The following is an 18813-nucleotide window of genomic DNA, read 5'->3' as shown; positions in this document are numbered from 1 at the left end:
CCGGGCATACGGGACCTTCCTGGGGGCTCTGCCTGGCGCTGCTCCGAGCCGGAGCTGTGAGTATCCTGCCCCACGGGGCTGGGGCTGCCCCAGAGAGGCCTGAGCAGTCCCCAGGGCTGGCGAGCTCCTTCCCTGCCAGCGACTCCGCCAGGCCCGGCCCCTGCTGCTGTCAGCTGCTTGCCAGGGGGCACCCGGCTTGCCAAGGAGCTGGGGGGGGCACAGGAGGGTGAGGCTGCAGGGGCCGGGCTGGCTGGCTCTGGCTGGCTGCAAGGGGCCGGCTGGGAGCTGGGCTGCTCTCCGGGGCACCCGATGCAGGCCCCCAGCATGGGGCAGGCAGCAGGCCCCTCCCCTGCCCCACCAGGGCCAGCAGATGGGCCCCGCTTTCAGCTCCCAGCTGTGTCTCTGCTGCCAGGGCAGCCAGGCAGGGTGGGCGCTGGGTCGGCACAGGCCTCTGCCCCCCGCCCGGCTCCAGGCATGGGCAAGGCAGCAGTGGGGAGCCAAGGGCAGCAGCGGCTGGGTGTCTGGTTTGCTGCTGGCTGCCGCGACTCTGGGAGCCGGACCCCAGGGGGTGATGCTGGGAGCCCGGGCGGCTGAGCTGAGCACGGGCCGCCCCGTGGCAGGAGCCCGCCCGGCTCCCGTGGGCGCGGTTGGGACGTGGGCACCGTGACCGCAGGCTGGCGACTGCTGCAGCCTTGATCTCACCGAGAGCAGCCACTGCCCGGGGGTGGGGGGCGGGCTGAGCGTGTGAGTGCCAGGGGCAGCCCATGGCCACCAGCCGCACAAGGGGCACCAGAGGGGGCAGCCGCTGGGTAACTTCCCCTCCCAGCCCTTGGGCCTGGCTGCGCTCCAGCCGCGGGAAGGGAATTAGCCCGTCACGATGGGCCTTCTGCTCCGGGGCCTGGCCTGGGACTCCTGGGCATTAGCAGCGGCTGCCCCGGGCTGAGCCGAGGGACGGCGGGAGCCTCGTGCGCTGCAGCCCCGGGTACCAGACCCGCTTGTCTGGGCACCGCGGACAGGGCCAAGTCAGGGCCACTGGCTCGGAGCCTGGGCGACTGCCAGCCCACGCCTGGGTCCCTGCGCTGCACGGCGCCAAGCCAGCCACGCAAAGCACCTCCCCTGCCGCCCTGGCCAGCCAGCAGCCTCACAAGCACCTCCCCCCAGACACCCCAGTGCTCCCTGTGCCCCCCATCCCCCACCTCCCCCCAGACACCCCAGTGTGCCCTGTGCTCCCCAAACCCCCCTCACACAGGGGAGAGGTTCTAACCCATCCCCCACCTCCCCTCAGACACCCCAGTGCTCCCTGTGCCCCCCATCCCCCACCTCCCCTCAGACACCCCCGTGTGCCCTGTGCCCCCCATCCCCCACCTCCCCCCAGACACCCCAGTGTGCCCTGTGCCCCCCCAGCCCCCCTCACACTGGGCAGAGGTTCTAACCCATCCCCCACCTCCCCTCAGACACACCCGTGTGCCCTGTGCCCCCCATCCCCCACCTCCCCTCAGACACCCCCGTGTGCCCTGTGCCCCCCATCCCCCACCTCCCCCAGACACCCCAGTGTGCCCTGTGCCCCCCCAGGCCCCCTCACACTGGGGAGAGGTTATAACCCATCCCCCACCTCCCCCCAGTGCTCCCCCAGCCCCTCCCTCACAGAGGGGAGAGGTTATAACCCATCCTCCACCTCCCCCCAGACACCCCTGTGCCCCCCAGTCCCACCTTGCACAGGGGAGATGTACTAGCCCATCCCCCCACCCTCCTCACACACCCCAGTGCTCCCTGTGCCCCCCCCAGGTCCCTCCTTACACCGGTGAGAGGTTCTAGCCCATCTCACCAACTCCCACCAGGCTCTCCCAGTGCCAAAGGAGCAGCCGAGTCCCAGGCCGATGTCGAGCTCAGCCCTCACCCAAAGGAGCCCCAGGCCCGTCCTTTAGCATCCCCCCTGGAAACGCCCATTAACACGGGGGGGTGGGAGTGGGGCTGTTGAGGAGAACGCCTGGCGCCCGTCAGGCCCCATGTGCTCGGTGCGGGCTCGGAGCAGAGATGGAGCAGGCGCCGGCCTCTGTCTCCAGCGCACGTCCTGCATCCCGGCCCCCATCCCGTGGCAAAGGGGCTCCTGGAGCACCCTGGGGTGTTTTATACCCTCCTGGGGGCTGGGTCCTCCCAAAATGGGGCTGATCACATGACCACCCCAGACGCCGTCCTTTTTAGGCAAGGCGCCGCGGTGTCCCCAGGCGTGTCCTCAGGCGAGGGGCCACTGGGTGCCCCTCAGGTGTCAGCTGGCGACCCTTGAGAGCCACTGGCCCGGCAGCCCTGAGCGACCGCCCCGCCCGTAGAAAACGTCAAATAGCAACACGAACCCAGCTCCGGTCAGTGCTGTGACCCAGGGCGGGGGTCCTGTGGGTGGCGGGGCAGGGCGGGGGGCCTGTCTGACTCCACGGCCGGGTGGGGACAGGGCCGGAGGGGTCACGCTCAGTAACGGAGCCGGCATGGGGGGGTGGCTCGTGGCCTGGGCACAGCCTGGGGCGGGGGTCACTCCCAGTGCACAGCTAGGATTGTGTTTGTGCTGGTGCTGCACGTGCCGGGGTGCACACAAACGTGCGTGGAAACGGTTAGAGGGCACATTGCTGTGTCCTGTGTCGCCCTGCGCAGGTGGCCAGGTACCCGGGAAGGGGGGTTCCAACATCTGCCCCCTGCCAGGCCCAGGCCTTCCTCAGCAGCTGGGCTGCAGGGGGCTGCTGTCCTTGCCTGGGGGCGCCGGGCCTGGCTCTGCTCAGGCTTGGGGCCGGGTTTCTGCCCCTCTGGGCCCATAGATCCATATGGGCAGGGTGGGTCCTGGCCTCGCCAGCTGGTTCTTGGCACAAACCTCTGCCGGCCCCCTCCCCCTCCCGGGCTGCTGACAGCCTGGCAGCCAAGCAACAGGCCACCGCGCCCGACCCTGGCAACAGTCCCCAGGGGGCTTTGCCGGGCTCGGGGGGGCTGTTGCGGGGGGGCTGGCAGTGGGGTGCCGGGGGGGGGCTGTCATCAGGGGGACTATGGGAGCCTCCTGAAAGAAGAGTCTAAGGGAGCTCTTGCTGGGGGGTTCATGGGGGCTGTAGGCGGGGGATCTGGAGGGGCTGTAGGCGCAGGGCTCATCGGGGCTGTAGGCGGGGGATCTGTGGGGGCTGTAGGTACAGGGTTCATGGGGGCTGTAGGTGCAGGGTTCATGGGGGCTGTAGGCGGGGGATCTGTGGGGGCTGTAGGTACAGGGTTCATGGGGCTGTAGGCAGGGGATCTGGGGGGGCTGTAGGCGCAGAGTTCATGGGGGCCGTAGGCGGGGGATCCGTGGGGGCTGTAGGCGCAGGGTTCATGGGGGCTGTAGGTACAGGGCTCATGGGGGCTGTAGGCGGGGGATCCGTGGGGGCTGTAGGTACAGGGTTCATGGGGGCTGTAGGCGGGGGATCTGGAGGGGCTGTAGGCGCAGGGTTCATGGGGGCTATAGGTGCAGGGTTCATGGGGGCTGTAGGCGGGGGATCTGTGGGAGCTGTAGGCACAGGGTTCATGGGGGCTGTAGGCGCAGGGTTCATGGGGGCTGTAGGCGGGGGATCTGGGGGAGCTGTAGGTGCAGGGTTCATGGGGGCTGTAGGCGGGGGATCTGTGGGGGCTGTAGGCGGGGGATCCGTGGGGGCTGTAGGTACACGGTTCATGGGGGGCGTAGGCGGGGAATCTGGGGGGCTGTAGGTACAGGGTTCATGGGGGCGTAGGCGGGGAATCTGGGGGGCTGTAGGTGCAGGGTTCATGGGGACTGTAGGCGGGGGATCCGTGGGGGCTGTAGGCGCAGGGTTCATGGGGGGCGTAGGCGGGGAATCTGGGGGGGCTGTAGGCGCAGGGTTCATGGGGGCTGTAGGCAGGGGATCCGTGGGGGCTGTAGGCGCAGGGTTCATGGGGGCTGTAGGCGCAGGGTTCATGGGGGCTGTAGGCAGGGGATCCGTGGGGGCTGTAGGCGCAGGGTTCATATGGGCTGTAGGCGGGGAATCTGTGGGAGCTGTAGGTGCAGGGTTCATGGGGGTCTCAGGGATTCCGGGGAGCTCTTGGGGGGCTGGGGGACCTCTGTGAGCAGCGCCAGGGGCTGCCAGTGCTGTGAAGCTGCGGGGGGAGTTTCCTGGCCTACCCCCCAAGGACGACGAAAGGGTCTGTTTGGGGGCCCAGCCACCTGCTCGCCCCCACCCGCCACTAGCCCTCAGAAGCGGCAGACAAAGGCTTCGCCAGCGTAGAGGGGCCCATTCATTAGGGACAAAGGCGGAGCGCAAGCCATTAGCATAATTAATCCGGGGCTGGCGGTGGGTGGCAGGGCCGCTGGCTCCCGAGGGGCGTGGGGAGACCCCACCCAGCCCCACGCCCAGGCTGGCTGCGGACGGCAGGGTTAGCTCTGTCCCTGGCTCAGGCGCCCCTGGGCGGGTGGCAGGAGGCCGGGCCCCCATCTCGCCCCCTCGCTTGTTTGGGGCGGCCCCGACGGGTCCCTCCCACCCCCGCCTAGGGAGACACCCCAGCAGGGCTGGGAGCTGGGCTGGGGCTGGCCTGGCACGCACAGGGATGGGCCCGTTGCCATGGGTGCGTGATACCTGTCCCTGGGCCTGCCCCACTGGCTGCCTGTGTGGGACCCGCACATTGGGCACTGGGCTCAGCTGGGTCCCCAGGTGCTCGGGCTGAATGGGTGGGGGTCTGGCTGGGTCCCTGGCAGTGGAGGGGGTCTGCCTGGGTCCCTGGCTGTGGGGGGGTCCGCCTGGGTCCCTGGCAGTGGGGGGTGCAGGGGGGGGTCTGCCTGGGTCCCTGGCAGTGGGGGGGTGAGCGGGTGGGGGTCCGGCTGGGTTCCTGGCTGTGGGGGGGTGAGCGGGTGGGGGTCCGGCTGGGTTCCTGGCTGTGGGGGGGTGAGCGGGTGGGGGTCCGGCTGGGTCCCTGGCAGTGGGGGGGTGAGCAGGTGGGGGTCCGCTTGGGTCCCTGGGGGCTGGGGAGGTGAGGGGAGTGGATGGGGGTTCAGCTGGGTCCCTGGCACCGGGGCAGGGGAGGGGAAGGGAGGGGGTGTGGCTGGGCCCCTGGTGGCAGGGGCAGGGACGGGGAGGGAGTGGGGGTCTGGCTGGGCCCCTGGAGCCTGTCCCTCCCTGGCCCCTTTTGCACCCCCGGGCACAGGGCCAGGGGTCATCAGACAGGGCAGGCGACTGGACGATCTCGCAGGGAGACCCCCCCCTCGCCCCTCCCTTCTCCCCAGCAGCTTCTGCACCAGCAGAGGGGGAGCAAACTGGGAAGCCAGTGGGAGCAGGGAGCTGGCACTGCCCGTCCTCCCCCCACCCCGCCCCACCGACCCGGCTGCTCCCCCCTCTGGCACAGTGAGGGTGGCTGGGCTACAACCGACACAAGCCCCCCCCTCCCCGAATCCCCCCCCCCCACTGCCCCCTGCTCACAAAGCGCCTCCGGGGGGTGGCATCTCGGCTCCATCTCACAGCCTGGGAGCTGCAGCCCAGGGAGGAAGGGGCTTGCCAAGGGCCTCCAAGTGGCCAGTGGCCATGCCAGGGGACAGCAGGGGCAAGGCCAAGGGACTGGAGGGGGCAGGGACAGGGGAGGCCCAGGCAGGGCCAGGGGACAGGAGGGGGCAGGGCCAGGAGGGGGCAGGGCCAGGGGCCAGGAGGGGGCAGGGACAGGAGGGGGCAGGGCCAGGAGGGGCCCGAGCAGGGCCAGGGGACAGGAGGGGCAGGGCCAGGAGCCGGCCGGCAGAGCCGCAGTGGTGCTTCCAGAGAGCTGCCCGGGAATCGTCTCCCCGGAGCCCAGGGCCGCGGCCGGAGCCCAGCGAACACGCAGCCGGGCGCCGCAGCGGGTGCTTTGCGGTGGCGATGGAGCCATCCCTGAAGCATCCAGCCGCTTGCTGCCAGCTGGGGGCCGCAGCGTGAAGTCGTTTAAACAATTAACCGATAACCTGGGGCTTGGCAGTTAATCCAAACCCCCCCCCCCGGCTGCCTTTGTATCAGAAGCGGGGGGGGGGGGGGCAGCCAGGAGCCAGTGCCCATGGGGAACCGGCTCCCATGGAGTAGGCTGGGCAGGGAGGGGTCCCTGGCCTGTGCCGGAGGCTGGGGATGGGCGACAGGGGAGGGATCACGTGACGATTCCCGGTTCTGTTCATCCCTCTGGGGCACCTGGCACTGGGCCGACAGGACGCTGGGCTGGAGGGACCTTTGCTCCGACCCCGTCTGGCCGCTCTCATGTTCCTACACCCAGAAAGGAGGCAGGCGCAGCAGCTGGCGGGGGCTGCTTCCTAAGAACGGCCAGACGGGGGGGGGCAGTGTCCTGTCTGCTGACAGTGGCCAGCGCCAGGTGCCCCAGGGGGAGGGAACGCAACAGGGAATCCCCCCGTGATCTCCCCCCATCACCCAGAGGCTGGGGACACCATTCCTACCCATCCTGGCGAACAGCCATTGATGGACCTAACCTCCATGAATCTACCTAGCTCTGTTTTGAACCCTGTTAAAGTCCTGGTCTTCCCCACATCCTCCGGCGAGGAGTTCCACAGGTTGACTGTGCGCTGAGTGAAGAAAAACGTCCTTCTGTTTGTTTTAACCCTGCTGCCTGTTCATTTCATCGGGTGACCCCTAGTTCTTATATTGTGGGAATACATAAATAACGTTTCCTTATTCACGTTTTCCAGACCAGTCATGATTGTACAGACCTCGATCACATCCCCCCTTCGTCTCCTCTTTTCTAAGCTGAAAAGTCCCCGTCTTTTGAATCGCTGTTCAGATGGGACCCATCCCAAACCCCTACATTTTAGTTGCCCTTTTCTGAATCTTTTCCAATGCCAAGAGAACGTTTTTGAGATGGGCACGTCAGTGCTGGTCTTATTCTCTGCCCCGATTTCCAGCTTTGCTCCTGCAGGGCCGGTGTCCGGAGGGGACAGGACGGAGTCGCTCTTATGTAATAGAATTGTTGCTACCTAGGTGTTATGGGAGGGTCTCCCTGAGCTCTAGCTGCCTCCCTCCCATTTACGACCCCATCGGGAGCAGCAAATTCTGCCCCCCCCTCCTTGAGAGACAGAGCCAGTCAGCAGGAAACAGGAAATAAAATCGCCCCCCTCCCCCCCGCGAACACCCCATTCCCCTGGCAGAGGCCTGGCCACAGGGCGGGGAGCGAATTCCAAAAGGGAGGGGCCCTCGCAGGGAAGAGGGCTGCCCCGTGTTACAGCCAGCTGCAACGGGAGCTCCTGGGGCCGGGCGCCACTGCAAGCGCTCACACTCCAAACAGCCATGACAGCAGGTGGGAGGGGAAACTGAGGCACGGAGTAGTGACGTGACATGCCCAAGGACTCCCGGCAGCTCAGTGGCAGAGCTGGGAACAGACCCCCCCCCCCCAGCTCTCCTGTGTCCCGGCCTCTGCTCCACACTCACACTGCATTGGCTAGATGGGGTCGCTAGAGAGCCGCTGCCGCTGCCGCTGCCGCTGCCGCCCTCTCCAGCCAGCTGGGCACCAAGGAACCACCCCCCCGCTACATCCCACCAGACCAACCCCCGCGCCCTCAGTCACGCCCCTTCCAGGCCGAGGGGGTGCCTGCCCCTAGTGCCCTCCGGTGCCCCGTGCACTGCTCAGTTCCCTGGCTCGGCGCTGCCTGCGCCCGGTGCCGGCTGCTCTTAGCCGGGAGCCTAAGGACCAGTATGGAGTCGGGGCAGAGCAGCGCCGGCTTCTCTGGAGCTGCTCCGGCTCCCTGCGGCTCTTCCCTGCTCCCCAGCCGGGCCCAGAGATCCGCACATCCAGGCTGATCCATGCCACGGGCGGACGCTCTCCGGGCAAGGGGTAGCCCGCTTCGTAGACCCCCCCAGGGGCCGGGAACCCCAGATCTGGGGGGGGGTCAGTCAGCCAAGAGACGTTGCCGGTGACCGTCCCTCCTGCAGGACCCTGCCCTGGGGGGCCGATACCCCCGGCTTGCCGGAGACTCCGCCCCAGGCAGCCAGCATGACCGGAGCCGCGAGGCGCCGTCCCGGACAAAGGCTGCGTCTCTGGGCGCCCCGGTGCGCAGCCCCGGGCTCAGCCCAGTGCAGCGGCAGCGGGCCTGATGGGGCAGCTCCGTACAGCATCAGCTACAGCCGGGGGGGGGGGGGAAGGGCAGCGCTGCCCCCTGCTGGAGGGGTTGGCCCACAGGCTCCATGGAGCTGCAATCTGAGCATAAGAAAGGCTGGCCAGGCGGGGTCAGACCGGAGGCCCGTCCAGCCCAGCGTCCCCCTGGCAGCAGCCAGCGGCAGGCGCCCCAGAGGGAGTGAACAGAACCAGGAATCACCAAGTGAGCCCTGTCGCCCAGTCCCAGCGTCTGACAGACAGAGGCTAGGGACACCCACCCTACCCAGCCTGGCTGACAGCCACGGGGGGACCCAACCTCCAGGAATGTAGCTCGCTCTTTTTGAACCCTGTTAGCGTCCTGGTCTTCACCACATCCTCTGGCGAGGAGTTCCGCAGGTTGGCTGGGCGCTGCATGAAGAAAAACTTCCTTTGGGTTGTTTTAACCCTGCTGCCTGTTCATTTCATCTGGTGACCCCTAGTTCATATGTTATGGGAACAGGTAAATAACTTTTCCTTATTCACTTTCTCTGCACCTGGCATGATGTATAGACCTCTGTCAGCTCTCCCTTAGTCTCCTAATGGCGAGATTCTGTCCCGCAGCCTCGGGCATGAGCCTGCGGGTCGGGAGCCTGGTCCCCAGCTCTGTCATTGTGGGGTTGCTGGCAGGGGAGGTAGGCGCCCCCGTGGTGTTGGGCGTCAGGGCTGACGGGCCAGGTAGGTGCCCTGAGCGAGCTGCAGCTGAGCTGCCAGGAAGGCGGGTCTGGCAAAGGCCGCTCAGCTTGGGCACCGCAGGCTCTCCTGATGCTTCAGTGCCCGGCGCTGCCTTTGGGTGGGCGCCGATTCGCTCCCTGTCGTGCTGCTGCAGCGAGCCCTTAGCCTCCTGCCGTGGCGCCACACGGGGAATCGGGGACCCCCTCCGGCGAGAGCGGCTCCCAGTTCACTGCATGCTTGTGGCACTCGGGGGCGCTGCCCTTCCCTGGCTGCTGGCTCGCCCGCTCCTCCGCCGGATCCCTGGCCTGTGTCTTCCCGCCGCTGGCGCTCGGCCCTGGTGGGGCTGCCGGCTCTGTGGGGCAGGCCCTGAGTCCTGTTCGCTGGGACTTGCCTTGGGCCGCCAGTTGCTGTGGGGTGTCCAGGCGCGAGGCTGTCGCAAGGGCTCGCCTGGATCCCCTCCGTGGCCTGGGACACCGGCCTCCAGGGGACCCCTGGGAAGACACGCGAGAGCAGCTGCTGGTGGCCCGAGGGAGGCTCCGAACCCCCAGGCCCAGGGGCCCTAGAATTCTTAACCCCAAGACCTCTCCCCGGGCCGGACGAGCTGGCCTCCCTAGCAGGGCTTCTGGAGTTCTCCTGCGGGAACCCAGCCTTTCCTGGCTCTCCCGGGCTTCCGGATCCTGCTTCTCCGTGTGCTCCGGCTACGCGCACGGGGGGAGGGACCCGCGAAGGCGCAGCCAGGCGCTCGGACCAGAGGCAGCTCCCGGGCAGGCGGCGCCCCCCCCCCCCCCCCACTTCCTGTGTCTTCTCCGTGGGATCCCAAGCTCAGATCGGTTAGGCACCCAGCCCGTCCTGGCTGGAAATCGGCCCAGGACGGAGACTCCACCCCCCACCCCCAGGAAATGGTTCCTTACTCTCGTGGTGACAAATTCATGCCTCATTTCCTGGCTTGGCCCCGGGTATCCGTCCCTCGGCCAGCTCGGAGAGCTCGCTGGTGGGTATTCGCCCCCGGGCGGGCTGAGGCCACAGTCGGGGGGCCCATCGGGCCGGTTTGGGCAGGACCCCCCCTCAGGCCTGTCCCAGCCGACCCGACTTTTTTGACAAAATTGGGCATCGCGGGGCAAGAGCAAACGGCAAATGTCCACGTGTGCCCAGATGGTCGGGAGGGACCCCGAGCAGGGCACGGCTGGGGGGGCTACGCCGGCCCACGGATGGAGGGAGAGCTGGGCAAAGCAGCTCTGGGCAGCCTGCCCCACATACAGTGGGGAAAAGGACCTCAGGTGGACCCGCATGGGGGGGAGCTGGCAGCAGTGGCAGGGACTGGGGCTGGCCCTTGGGAAGCTCAGCCCGGCCCTGTGTGGGTGGGAGGCAGGGAGGACTTGGGTCAGCCCCACAGGGAGGCAGGGGGCTCGGGCCAGCCCCACAGGGAGGCAGGGGGCTCGGGCCAGCCCCACAGGGAGGCAGGGGGCTCTGGTCAGCCCCACAGGGAGGCAGGGGGCTCTGGTCAGCCCCACAGGGAGGCAGGGGCTCGGGCCAGCCCCACAGGGAGGCAGGGGGCTCTGGTCAGCCCCACAGGGAGGCAGGGGCTCGGGCCAGCCCCACAGGGAGGCAGAGGGCTCAGGCCAGCCCCACAGGGAGGCAGGGGCTCGGGCCAGCCCCACAGGGAGGCAGGGAGCTCTGGTCAGCCCCACAGGGAGGACTTGGGCCAGCCCCACAGGGAGGCAGGGGGCTCTGGTCAGCCCCACAGGGAGGCAGGGGCTCAGACCAGCCCCACAGGGAGGCAGGGGGCTCAGGCCAGCCCCACAGGGAGGCAAGGGACTCGGGCCAGCCCCACAGGGAGGCAGGGGGCTCAGGCCAGCCCCACAGGGAGGCAGGGGGCTCGGGCCAGCCCCACAGGGAGGCAGGGGACTCGGGCCAGCCCCACAGGGAGGCAGGGAGCTCTGGTCAGCCCCACAGGGAGGCAGGGGCTCGGGCCAGCCCCACAGGGAGGCAGGGGGCTCTGGTCAGCCCCACAGGGAGGCAGGGGGCTCGGGCCAGCCCCACAGGGAGGCAGGAGGCTCTGGTCAGCCCCACAGGGAGGACTTGGGCCAGCCCCACAGGGAGGCAGGGGGCTCTGGTCAGCCCCACAGGGAGGCAGGGGGCTCAGGCCAGCCCCACAGGGAGGCAGGGGGCTTGGGCCAGCCCAGTGATGTCCTGTCTTCTCACCGCCTAGTCCTCAGGCCCCTCCTTCACCGTGACCTTTGCTCCGCGCAGGAGCCCGCACTCCGGCTCGGCCACTGGCAGCGGGTGCTCGGAGCCTTTGCTCGTCCTCGGGGCTCTTCGCCGCCCCCCCGCTGATCAACGTCCTCCTTGACCCCGGGGCACCAGAGAGCTCCGCTCCGCTCTGGCTGGGCCTCGCCGGTGCCCAGTGCAGGGCGCAGCCCCCTCAGTGCCGCCCAGCCTGGCATTAGCCCTTTGCCAGCCCAGCAGGGCTCCGGCTCAGCTGATCAGCCCCCAAACCTTTGTGGGGCGCTGCTCCCCAGCTGCCGGGGTTCTCTGTCCCCGGACGGGTCCCCTGGAAGCCGCCTGTGCCATGACCCCAGAGGGCGCCCAGCAGAGCCTCTCCGGTCGCTGCCGCGCTTGGGCACGAGCCGGTCCCTGGCTCGGGGGCAGGGGCGAGGAGGCAGCTCGGGGCAGCTTATGCCAGCTTTGTCCACAAGGCGGTTTCTTGCACCTTCCTCCCAAGCGGCTGCGCTTGGCTCTGAATGGCCCAGCCCGGCCTCCCCAGGCAGGAAGGGGTTGCTGGAAGCCCTGGGGCCCGTCCCCCGGGCATCGTGCCTGGCGTGAGTTGGGTCCTGGCCGTTCCAGTAAGAGGAGCGCACCACCCCCGGCAGCCCGCCAGAGGGGACGGGGCGGGGGCCTCGTGGCCTCGTGGGGAGCAGGAGCAGGAGCAGAGGCTGGGAATCCGTCGGAGAGGACCCTGAGTGGTGCCATGGCCGAGGGGACACTGGGGCTGAGGCCCATCCGAACGCCAGGCCCCGCTGCTCTGCCGGCTGATCCCCAGCGCAAAGGCCTGGGTGGCCTGGAGCAAGCCGGGTGGGGGGGCCATCAGGCGCAAGGGATCTGGTACGATGAGCAGGCAGAGCAGCCCCCCATGGAGGTGTCTGTCTCCCACCCTCCCCTAGCAGAACTGGGGGGGGGAACAAAACGCTGTGGGATGGGGCGGGAGGGCACCGGGTGGGGGAGGGTTTCAATGGCTCTGGGAACAGCTGAGCCCCAGGGGAGGGGGTCTAACAACTCCGCCCCCCCAGCCCCTGGCGCTGGCAGCTGCCAGAGATGGGGTGCTGGGTTCAGGGGCCTGGGTCCTGACCCCCAGGGAGGCCCAAGCTCAGCCAATGACGCGCCTGCAGCCTGGGGCAGCCACAGGTCCGGGGCAGGACTGGGGGCTCCCACGGAGAGGCAGAGCCGGCCGGGCCAGGCTGGGAGCCCTGCCTGTGCCACCCTGTTCAACCACCTGCTCTGCCACCGCCACGGAGCTCCTCTGCCCCCTTCCCTTCTGCCTCCCGCCCGCCTTGCCCAGGGCACCGGCCACGACATCTGGCGGGGGGAAATGTGGCTTTGCGCATGGCGCTGCCCCCTGGCTTCCCACCCCCAGGGCTGGGGCAGGGACAAGGGCCCTCGCTCTGTCCTGGGGAAGGAGCCGCACCCCCGTCCCTGAGCAGGAGGGCCCATGAGAATCACAGAGGCCATTCCCCCCCCAGCGCCACTGGCGAGTGGGGGGCTCGCTGAGCCCAGGGGTCTGTCCCCCTTCACCGGCTGCACCCCCCGCAGGAAGCCAGCCTGCTTTCGGAGCCTGTGACCCCGCCTGCTCCCGGCCAGCCCCTCACCCAGGCCTCTAGGAAAGGACGGTGGCTGGTGTCCTGTGCGCCCCCTTCGCTGCAACTTCCCTGGGGTTTCTTTTTGAAATCAGGCAGGCTCCAGTGCCAAGCCCAGGGACTATCCCCCCCTCCCGCAATTCTCCCTGCGCCACTGTAAGGGGGAGGCTGTTCGGTGCCCCCCTTCCCCGCCTGGCGAGGGGCTGTTTGCAGCTGCCTCCGGGGGGCCAGGCCCTGCAATAATAAATAAAGCCGAGCCAGGCTGCCGCGTTTGAGAGGCTCTGGAGCAGAATTCCTGTGTTTAGCGAAGTTTTTTTTCTCCTCCAGCCCCGGCCGTCATTGATTTGCGGGCGGGGGGGAGCGCGGGGGCTGCCTGGGTGGTCTCCCCTCGTCTCCGCTGTGGCGAGCTGTTGCTTAGCAGCTAATAATAGGAGATGTTTGCAAAGTAATTTGCCTCTTCCTTAGCCAATGGGAACCGGAGCGCGTTCCCATCACCCCCCCGCCCCCCATGATCTGGAGGGGAGGCTGCGGCTGGCTCCAAATGTGGCCGGGACGGGCTCCGAGGCGCACGGCGCAGCGCTGAGGCTCGGCTCCGAGGGGCTTTTCCCCGCTGCGCCTCGCCGCCCAGCACCGCAGCCCGGCCGGAGGGCGCAGGGCCCCGCTCGCATGGCCCCGGGGCTGGCCACATAATGTGGGGCGGGGACCCCCGGAGCAGAGCGGAGCCCTCGGATGCTGCCCGCTGCCCCCTGGATTACCGCGCTCGCCCTCCTGCCGCGCCCGCCTGCCCTCGCTCGTCCCCCGCCGGAGCCGGACCATGGCCTCGGAGCCCCGCTCTGGAGAGCGCGCCCCGGGCTCCGCTCCGCCCGGCTCGGGAGCCGCCTCGGCGCTGAAGCGGATCCCCAAGGTGAGCGGGCGGCAGAGACCGGCCCGAGGGGGCGGCCAAGCCGGCACCCAACCGCCCCACCCCCGCGGCCCGGGCGCTCGGCGAGGGAGCCGCTTGGAGAGCTGCCTGCGCCCTGGTGCCCGGCCGGGGGCGCGGGGTGCGGAGCGGCCCCGGGAAGGGAGATGCCCCAGGACTTCGCCGCGGGGAGAGCCAGGCGAGCGGGGGCGCATCCCCGGGGCCCCGGGCGGGACACGGGGGGGAGCTCGCGGGAGGGTCAGGCCGGCTGGGGGGGCGGCAGGAGCGGGGAGAGGAGCGAGCGAGGCGCGGGGGCGCAGCAGGGGGAGCCGGCGGGGCGGGGGCAGGGCTGCCCGGGGGCGCTGCGAAGAAGGGGGGTCTGGGGTCTCCAGCTGCGGCCCAGGCGCCCGGGAGAAGGGGAGCACCTGCCGTGCCCCCCCCCCCGCCCCGCGGGGCCAGCCGGGAGCCGTGCGCCTGGGACCCCGGGCAGAGCCGGGCCGTGCGTAACGCTGCCTCTCCCCGCAGGGCCGGCCCGGGGGCCCCCGCGCCCCGCTGTGGCTGCGGGCCCGGTTCCAGGCGCTGCTCTTCGCGCTGGGCTGCCGCATCCAGCGACACTGCGGCAAGGTGCTGCTGGCGGGGCTGCTGGGCTTCGGCGCGCTGGCCCTGGGGCTGCGGGCCGCCGCCATCGAGACCGACCTGGAGCAGCTCTGGGTGGAAGGTAAGAGCCGGGCTGGGCGTTGGGGGCGGCGCTGTGGGGCAGGGCTGTCCGGGCGCAGTGGGGTGGGGGTCCGGTGTGGGGCAGGGCTGTCTGGGCGCAGTGGGGCAGGAGGGCACTGTGGGGCAGGGCTGTCTGGGCGCAGTGGGGCAGGAGGGCGCTGTGGGGCAGGGCTGTCTGGGTGCAGTGGGGCAGGAGGGCGCTGTGGGGCAGGACTGTCTGGGCGCAGTGGGGCAGGAGGGCACTGAGGGGCAGGACTGTCTGGGCACAGTGGGGCAGGAGGGTGCTGTGGGGCAGGGCTGTCTGGGCACAGTAGCGTGGGGGGCTGCTGTGGGGTGGGAGACACTGTGGGACAGGGCTGTCTGGGCGCAGTGGGGCAGGAGGGCACTGTGGGAGCAGGACTGTCTGGGCGCAGTGGGGCGGGGAGCACTGTGGGAGCAGGACTGTCTGGGTGCAGTGGGGCAGGAGGGCACTGTGGGGCAGGGCTGTCTGGGTGCAGTGGGGCAGGAGGGCACTGTGGGGCAGAGCTGTCCAGGCGCAGTGGGGCAGGAGGGCACTGTGGGGCAGGGCTGTCCAGGCGCAGTGGGGCAGGAGGGTGCTGTGGGGCAGGGCTGTCCAGGCGCAGTGGGGCAGAAGGGCACTGTGGGGCCGGGCTGTCTGGGCGCAGTGGGGCAGGAGGGCACAGCAGAGGGGCTGTGGGGAATGGTTTCCATGCCCCGTGGGTCCCAGCCCTAGACAGGAGATGGCTGAGCGTGGGCTGGGAACCGGACTCTGGAGGGGGTTGGCTCTGCGCGCCTGTGGGAGTGTCCCAGGAGGGGTCCTGCCCGCGCCCTGCCGAGATGTGAGAGTGCTTCTTGCACGGCCGTGAACGTCCCGGTGATGACACGGAGACACGCTCATCCCTGCCTTGCTCTCGCCTCTGACCCCTCGGCTGTGGCCCGGGTGAAATGCAGGGACAGAGGCCCCACGAGAGGGTTGCGCAGCTTTGGGGATGCAGCCGGGGGCGGAGCGCGCGGTGCTGCCTGGCGTGCGGGCTGCCGGCCCGGACAGGTGTGGATTCTTTCTTGCCCCCGGGGCCCTGCTCTGCTGTTGCGTTTCCCACTGACCGGCCGGTGCCTGGCAGCGCTGTCAGAGCCCGGCCGCCCAGGCGCCTGCCACGGGGCAGCGGGAATCAGCCGGAGCGCGAGCAGCCGAACGCCAGGCGCAGGCGGGAGCGAAGCCCCGTTTCCGAGTGGAAACGTTTGAGAAACACGATCCCTTTGTTAGTTCAGCCGGGATTTCTGCGCCCGGCCGGGGCGGCGTGCGGCGCTTCCTGCGCCCCTTCTCGGGGCGCTGGCCTCCGGCCCCGGGGGTGCCCGCGGGCCCCCTCTCGCCGCCCCTCTCCCCAGCCAGGGTGGCTCGGCCCTTCACACCCTCTGCTTGTGTCAGCCATCTTTGCTCCCTCGCCTCCCTCCCGCCCCCTCGCTCCCTGTGTGGTCCTGCGCTCCTCTTGGATTCGGTTCAACAATGGAAGCGACTTTCCTCGCCCGGCCCTTTAAACCAGCCTCCCTCCCCTCCCCCCAGGGCCGGGGGTGCCAGCAGAGTTTACACACCTGTTTCACACAACCGGGAGGGGTGTCTGGGCGGCTGCTCAGAAAAGGAGGTGAGGACTCGCCCCCCCCCCCCCGCCCTTCCCCTGCCTCACAGAGATTGGGGAGGGGGGGGAGGAGAGATCCGGCCCAAGCTGCAGCTGTTGGGAATTTATCGACAGGAAATGCCCCTCCCGGTGGCTTGGCGGGCGAAGCGAGGCTGCACCGTGTGCGATTTCGCTCGCTGGGGCCTGGCCGCGGCCGGGCTCGGCGCCGGTGCAACGGGGCAGGGAAGCGGCCTGGGTGGGCGAGGGCTGGGCTGGGCGTCTCCAAGGGCGGGTGTGATGGGAACGGGCGCCATGGGGGGGATCGTGGGAGGAGGGTGCGTGGAACCCCGGGGGGCTGAGCCTTCCCTCCTGCTGCTCTGGGTCCATCTCAAGGCGCGGGGGGAGTGGCAGGGGAGGGGCAAGCTGGGGACTGAGAGCTCTGCCTGCCCGAGCCTGCGCCAGGTGCTGCCCGGAGCGGGTGCCAGGCTGGCGGGCTCACAGGGGCCCTGTGCTGGAGCGTGTTGGCCCCCGAAGGCGCAATCCACTGGCTGTGGGGGCTCAGGGCCCGTGATGGGCAGCGCGGGGTAGAGGAACGTGTTTGGTACAGGAGTCAGGCGGGGTCCAATTCTGACTTGCCAGCTGGGCTTTGGGCAGCGCCTGCTGCCGCTCTGTGCCTCAGTTTCCCCAGCTGGAAAAGGCGCCTGAGCCTTTACCCAGGTGGGTGGGGTGGCGTCTACCCAGTGCCGTGAATGAGCAGCGTGTAGGGCCAAGGGCTGCCGACGAGGGCGTGAGATCTGCCGACCCCGTACGCCCCTCCCGGCTGGGCCGGCCTTGTGCTGTCGGCTCCCCTGCGCCGGGCCTCGGGCAAAGCGCCGCGAAGCCCTGCAGGGCGGAGAGCCCAGAGCAGGCCGGGCGGCTGCCGCGACCCCCGGCTCAGGGCTGGGCCGTTGTCGAGACCCAAGGGACGGGACGGCAGAGACCTTGGCAGCCCCTTGGGCATCTGGCTCTGTTCTGGGCGTGGGCTCGGCTTGCCCGTGGTGGTGGCTGGAGGATCGGGCCCTTGCTTAGCAGGCTGGGAGGCTGGGGCTGGCAAGCTCCGGGTGCAGGGACCTGGCTTAATTGGGCCTCCTGGCGTCCGGGCCCTTTCTGCTGCCTGAGAGCCAGGCGGGGCGGGTGAGCCGGAGCTGGGAGACGGGCCCCTCCCAAAGGGGAGTTTGCCGCCCTCAGCGCCTGCCCTTCCTCGCTAGGGGCTGTGGGCGGCCCGGCGGGCGGCTGGCGTCGGCCTGTGCCCCGGCGAGGAGCCGTCACAGAGAAGGGGCGGCCGGGCTGGGGGTATCCATAGCCTGGCTGTGTCTGTGCTTGGCGGCTTTTGCCCACAGCCGCACCCGGGCATGGCCCTTTCTGCAGGGAGCCACCCTCCCATCCGCCAGCCCCGCCCAGCACCCCGAGCCAGGGCTGCCCCTTGGTAATGTGGCACGGGGGCTAGACCAGTGGGGCTGGGGGCAGGGCGCCGCGGCTGTTGGGAGGGGCGAGTCCTGCCAGGGTCTCCTCCCGGACATGGCAGAGCGGTTCGCTGCGCGGCGGGAGGGCCACGTGGAGCCTGGCGGGGGAGGGGGCAGCCTTAGAACAGCTGTGACCCGGGCAGCCGTGCACGGCTAGGTGAGGGGTCGGGGCAGGCACTGGGGGCTCCAGAGCTGGAGTGGAGGGGCTCTGAGGTGGGGGGCTGGCACTGGGGGGCTCTGGGGATGGGGCTAATATTGGGGGCTGGCACTGGAGGGAGTCGGGGGGTTGGGTGCAGTGGGGCTCTGAAAACAGGAGGCTGGCACTGGGGGGTTTGTGGGGGGCTGGCACTGGGGGGGTTGGGTGCAGGGGACTCAGGCCTGTGGCTGGCAGTGGGGGGCAGTGGAGGGGTGGGGGGCGTTAGGGGTTGGGGCTGGCACTGGGGGGGTCTGGTGGGGGGCTCTAAGGGGTAGGGGACTGGCGCTGGGGGGTTGAGTGCAGGGGACTCAGGTCTGTGGCTGGCGGTGGGGGGCAGTGGAGGGGTGGGGGGCGTTAGGGGTTGGGGCTGGCACTGGGGGGGTCTGGTGGGGGGCTCTAAGGGGTAGGGGACTGGCGCTGGGGGGTTGAGTGCAGGGGACTCAGGTCTGTGGCTGGCGGTGGGGGGCAGTGGAGGGGTGGGGGGCGTTAGGGGTTGGGGCTGGCACTGGGGGGGTCTGGTGGGGGGCTCTAAGGGGTAGGGGACTGGCGCTGGGGGGTTGAGTGCAGGGGACTCAGGTCTGTGGCTGGCGGTGGGGGGCAGTGGACGGGTGGGGGGCGTTAGGGGTTGGGGCTGGCACTGGGGGACTCAGGGGCCAGGTGTACCCCAGCCCGGGTGCCCAGGGCCGCTGGGAATCCGCCCGGCTGGGGCGAGTGAAGCGGGCTGTTCGCGGCGGCTCTGGGGGCCGGGCGTTGATGGACAAGTAACATTGTAGTTGCTTGTTCATTATTTGCATAATAAATATGCAGATACAATGTGTCCCGTCCGCCAAAAGTTTGTGAAGGGGTTTCGGTTGGGAACCGCTGGGCTGGACGCCTTGGTCCAGCTCCGGCCTCTCCGGGCACAGGGTGGGGAAGGGCAGGCTGAGGGGTGGGGCAGGCCGGGGGGCAGCAAGAGGTCCCTGCCCTGGCATGGGCGGGGTTTGATTTTCTGGGCTCAGGCCAGCTGCTGCGTGTGAGGCAAATGGGAAAGCAGCCGCCGAGCAGTGGCTGGAGCAGATCCGCCCGGGCGCGAGGCGGGGGGTGGAGCTGGGCAGCTACTGATGCAGCCCCCAGCCTGGGACCGGTGCAGGCAGGGCCACGAGGCTGGTCGGGGAATGGGGGGCTGGGGCCGGGGCCGAGAGGGGCTCATCGTCACGCCCTCGCAATGCCCCCGGGTAGCCCCGCTGAGGCAGGGCGACGAGCTCATTAAGCAGGAGGGCGG

At 69.6% G+C, this 18813-nt stretch overlaps 1 protein-coding gene across 3 annotated transcripts in view; it reads left to right on the top strand.

Annotated features, from left to right (window-relative positions):
• The first annotated feature begins 13113 nt into the window (after nucleotides 1–13113).
• PTCH2 (patched 2) overlaps nucleotides 13114–18813 on the top strand; it is a 45161-nt gene continuing 39461 nt past the window's right edge. Inside the window, exons 1-2 of one of the 3 annotated variants that reach the window (XM_089780394.1) lie at nucleotides 13114–13530; nucleotides 14050–14242. In XM_089780394.1, coding sequence (XP_089636520.1) covers nucleotides 13441–13530; nucleotides 14050–14242 — 283 coding nt within the window. In that variant the 5' untranslated portion in view covers nucleotides 13114–13440. The remainder of the gene's footprint in view (nucleotides 13531–14049; nucleotides 14243–18813) is intronic. The other 2 variants (XM_089780393.1, XM_075935843.2) reach the window with 2 other exon arrangements.

Source organism: Pelodiscus sinensis, chromosome 9, assembly GCF_052426305.1.
Source record: "Pelodiscus sinensis isolate ZL-2025 chromosome 9, ASM5242630v1, whole genome shotgun sequence".
In the NCBI taxonomy this organism is placed as follows: domain Eukaryota; kingdom Metazoa; phylum Chordata; order Testudines; family Trionychidae; genus Pelodiscus; species Pelodiscus sinensis.
The sequence above is the reverse complement of the archived record's forward strand: the minus strand, read 5'-3'. Positions and strand labels throughout refer to the sequence as shown.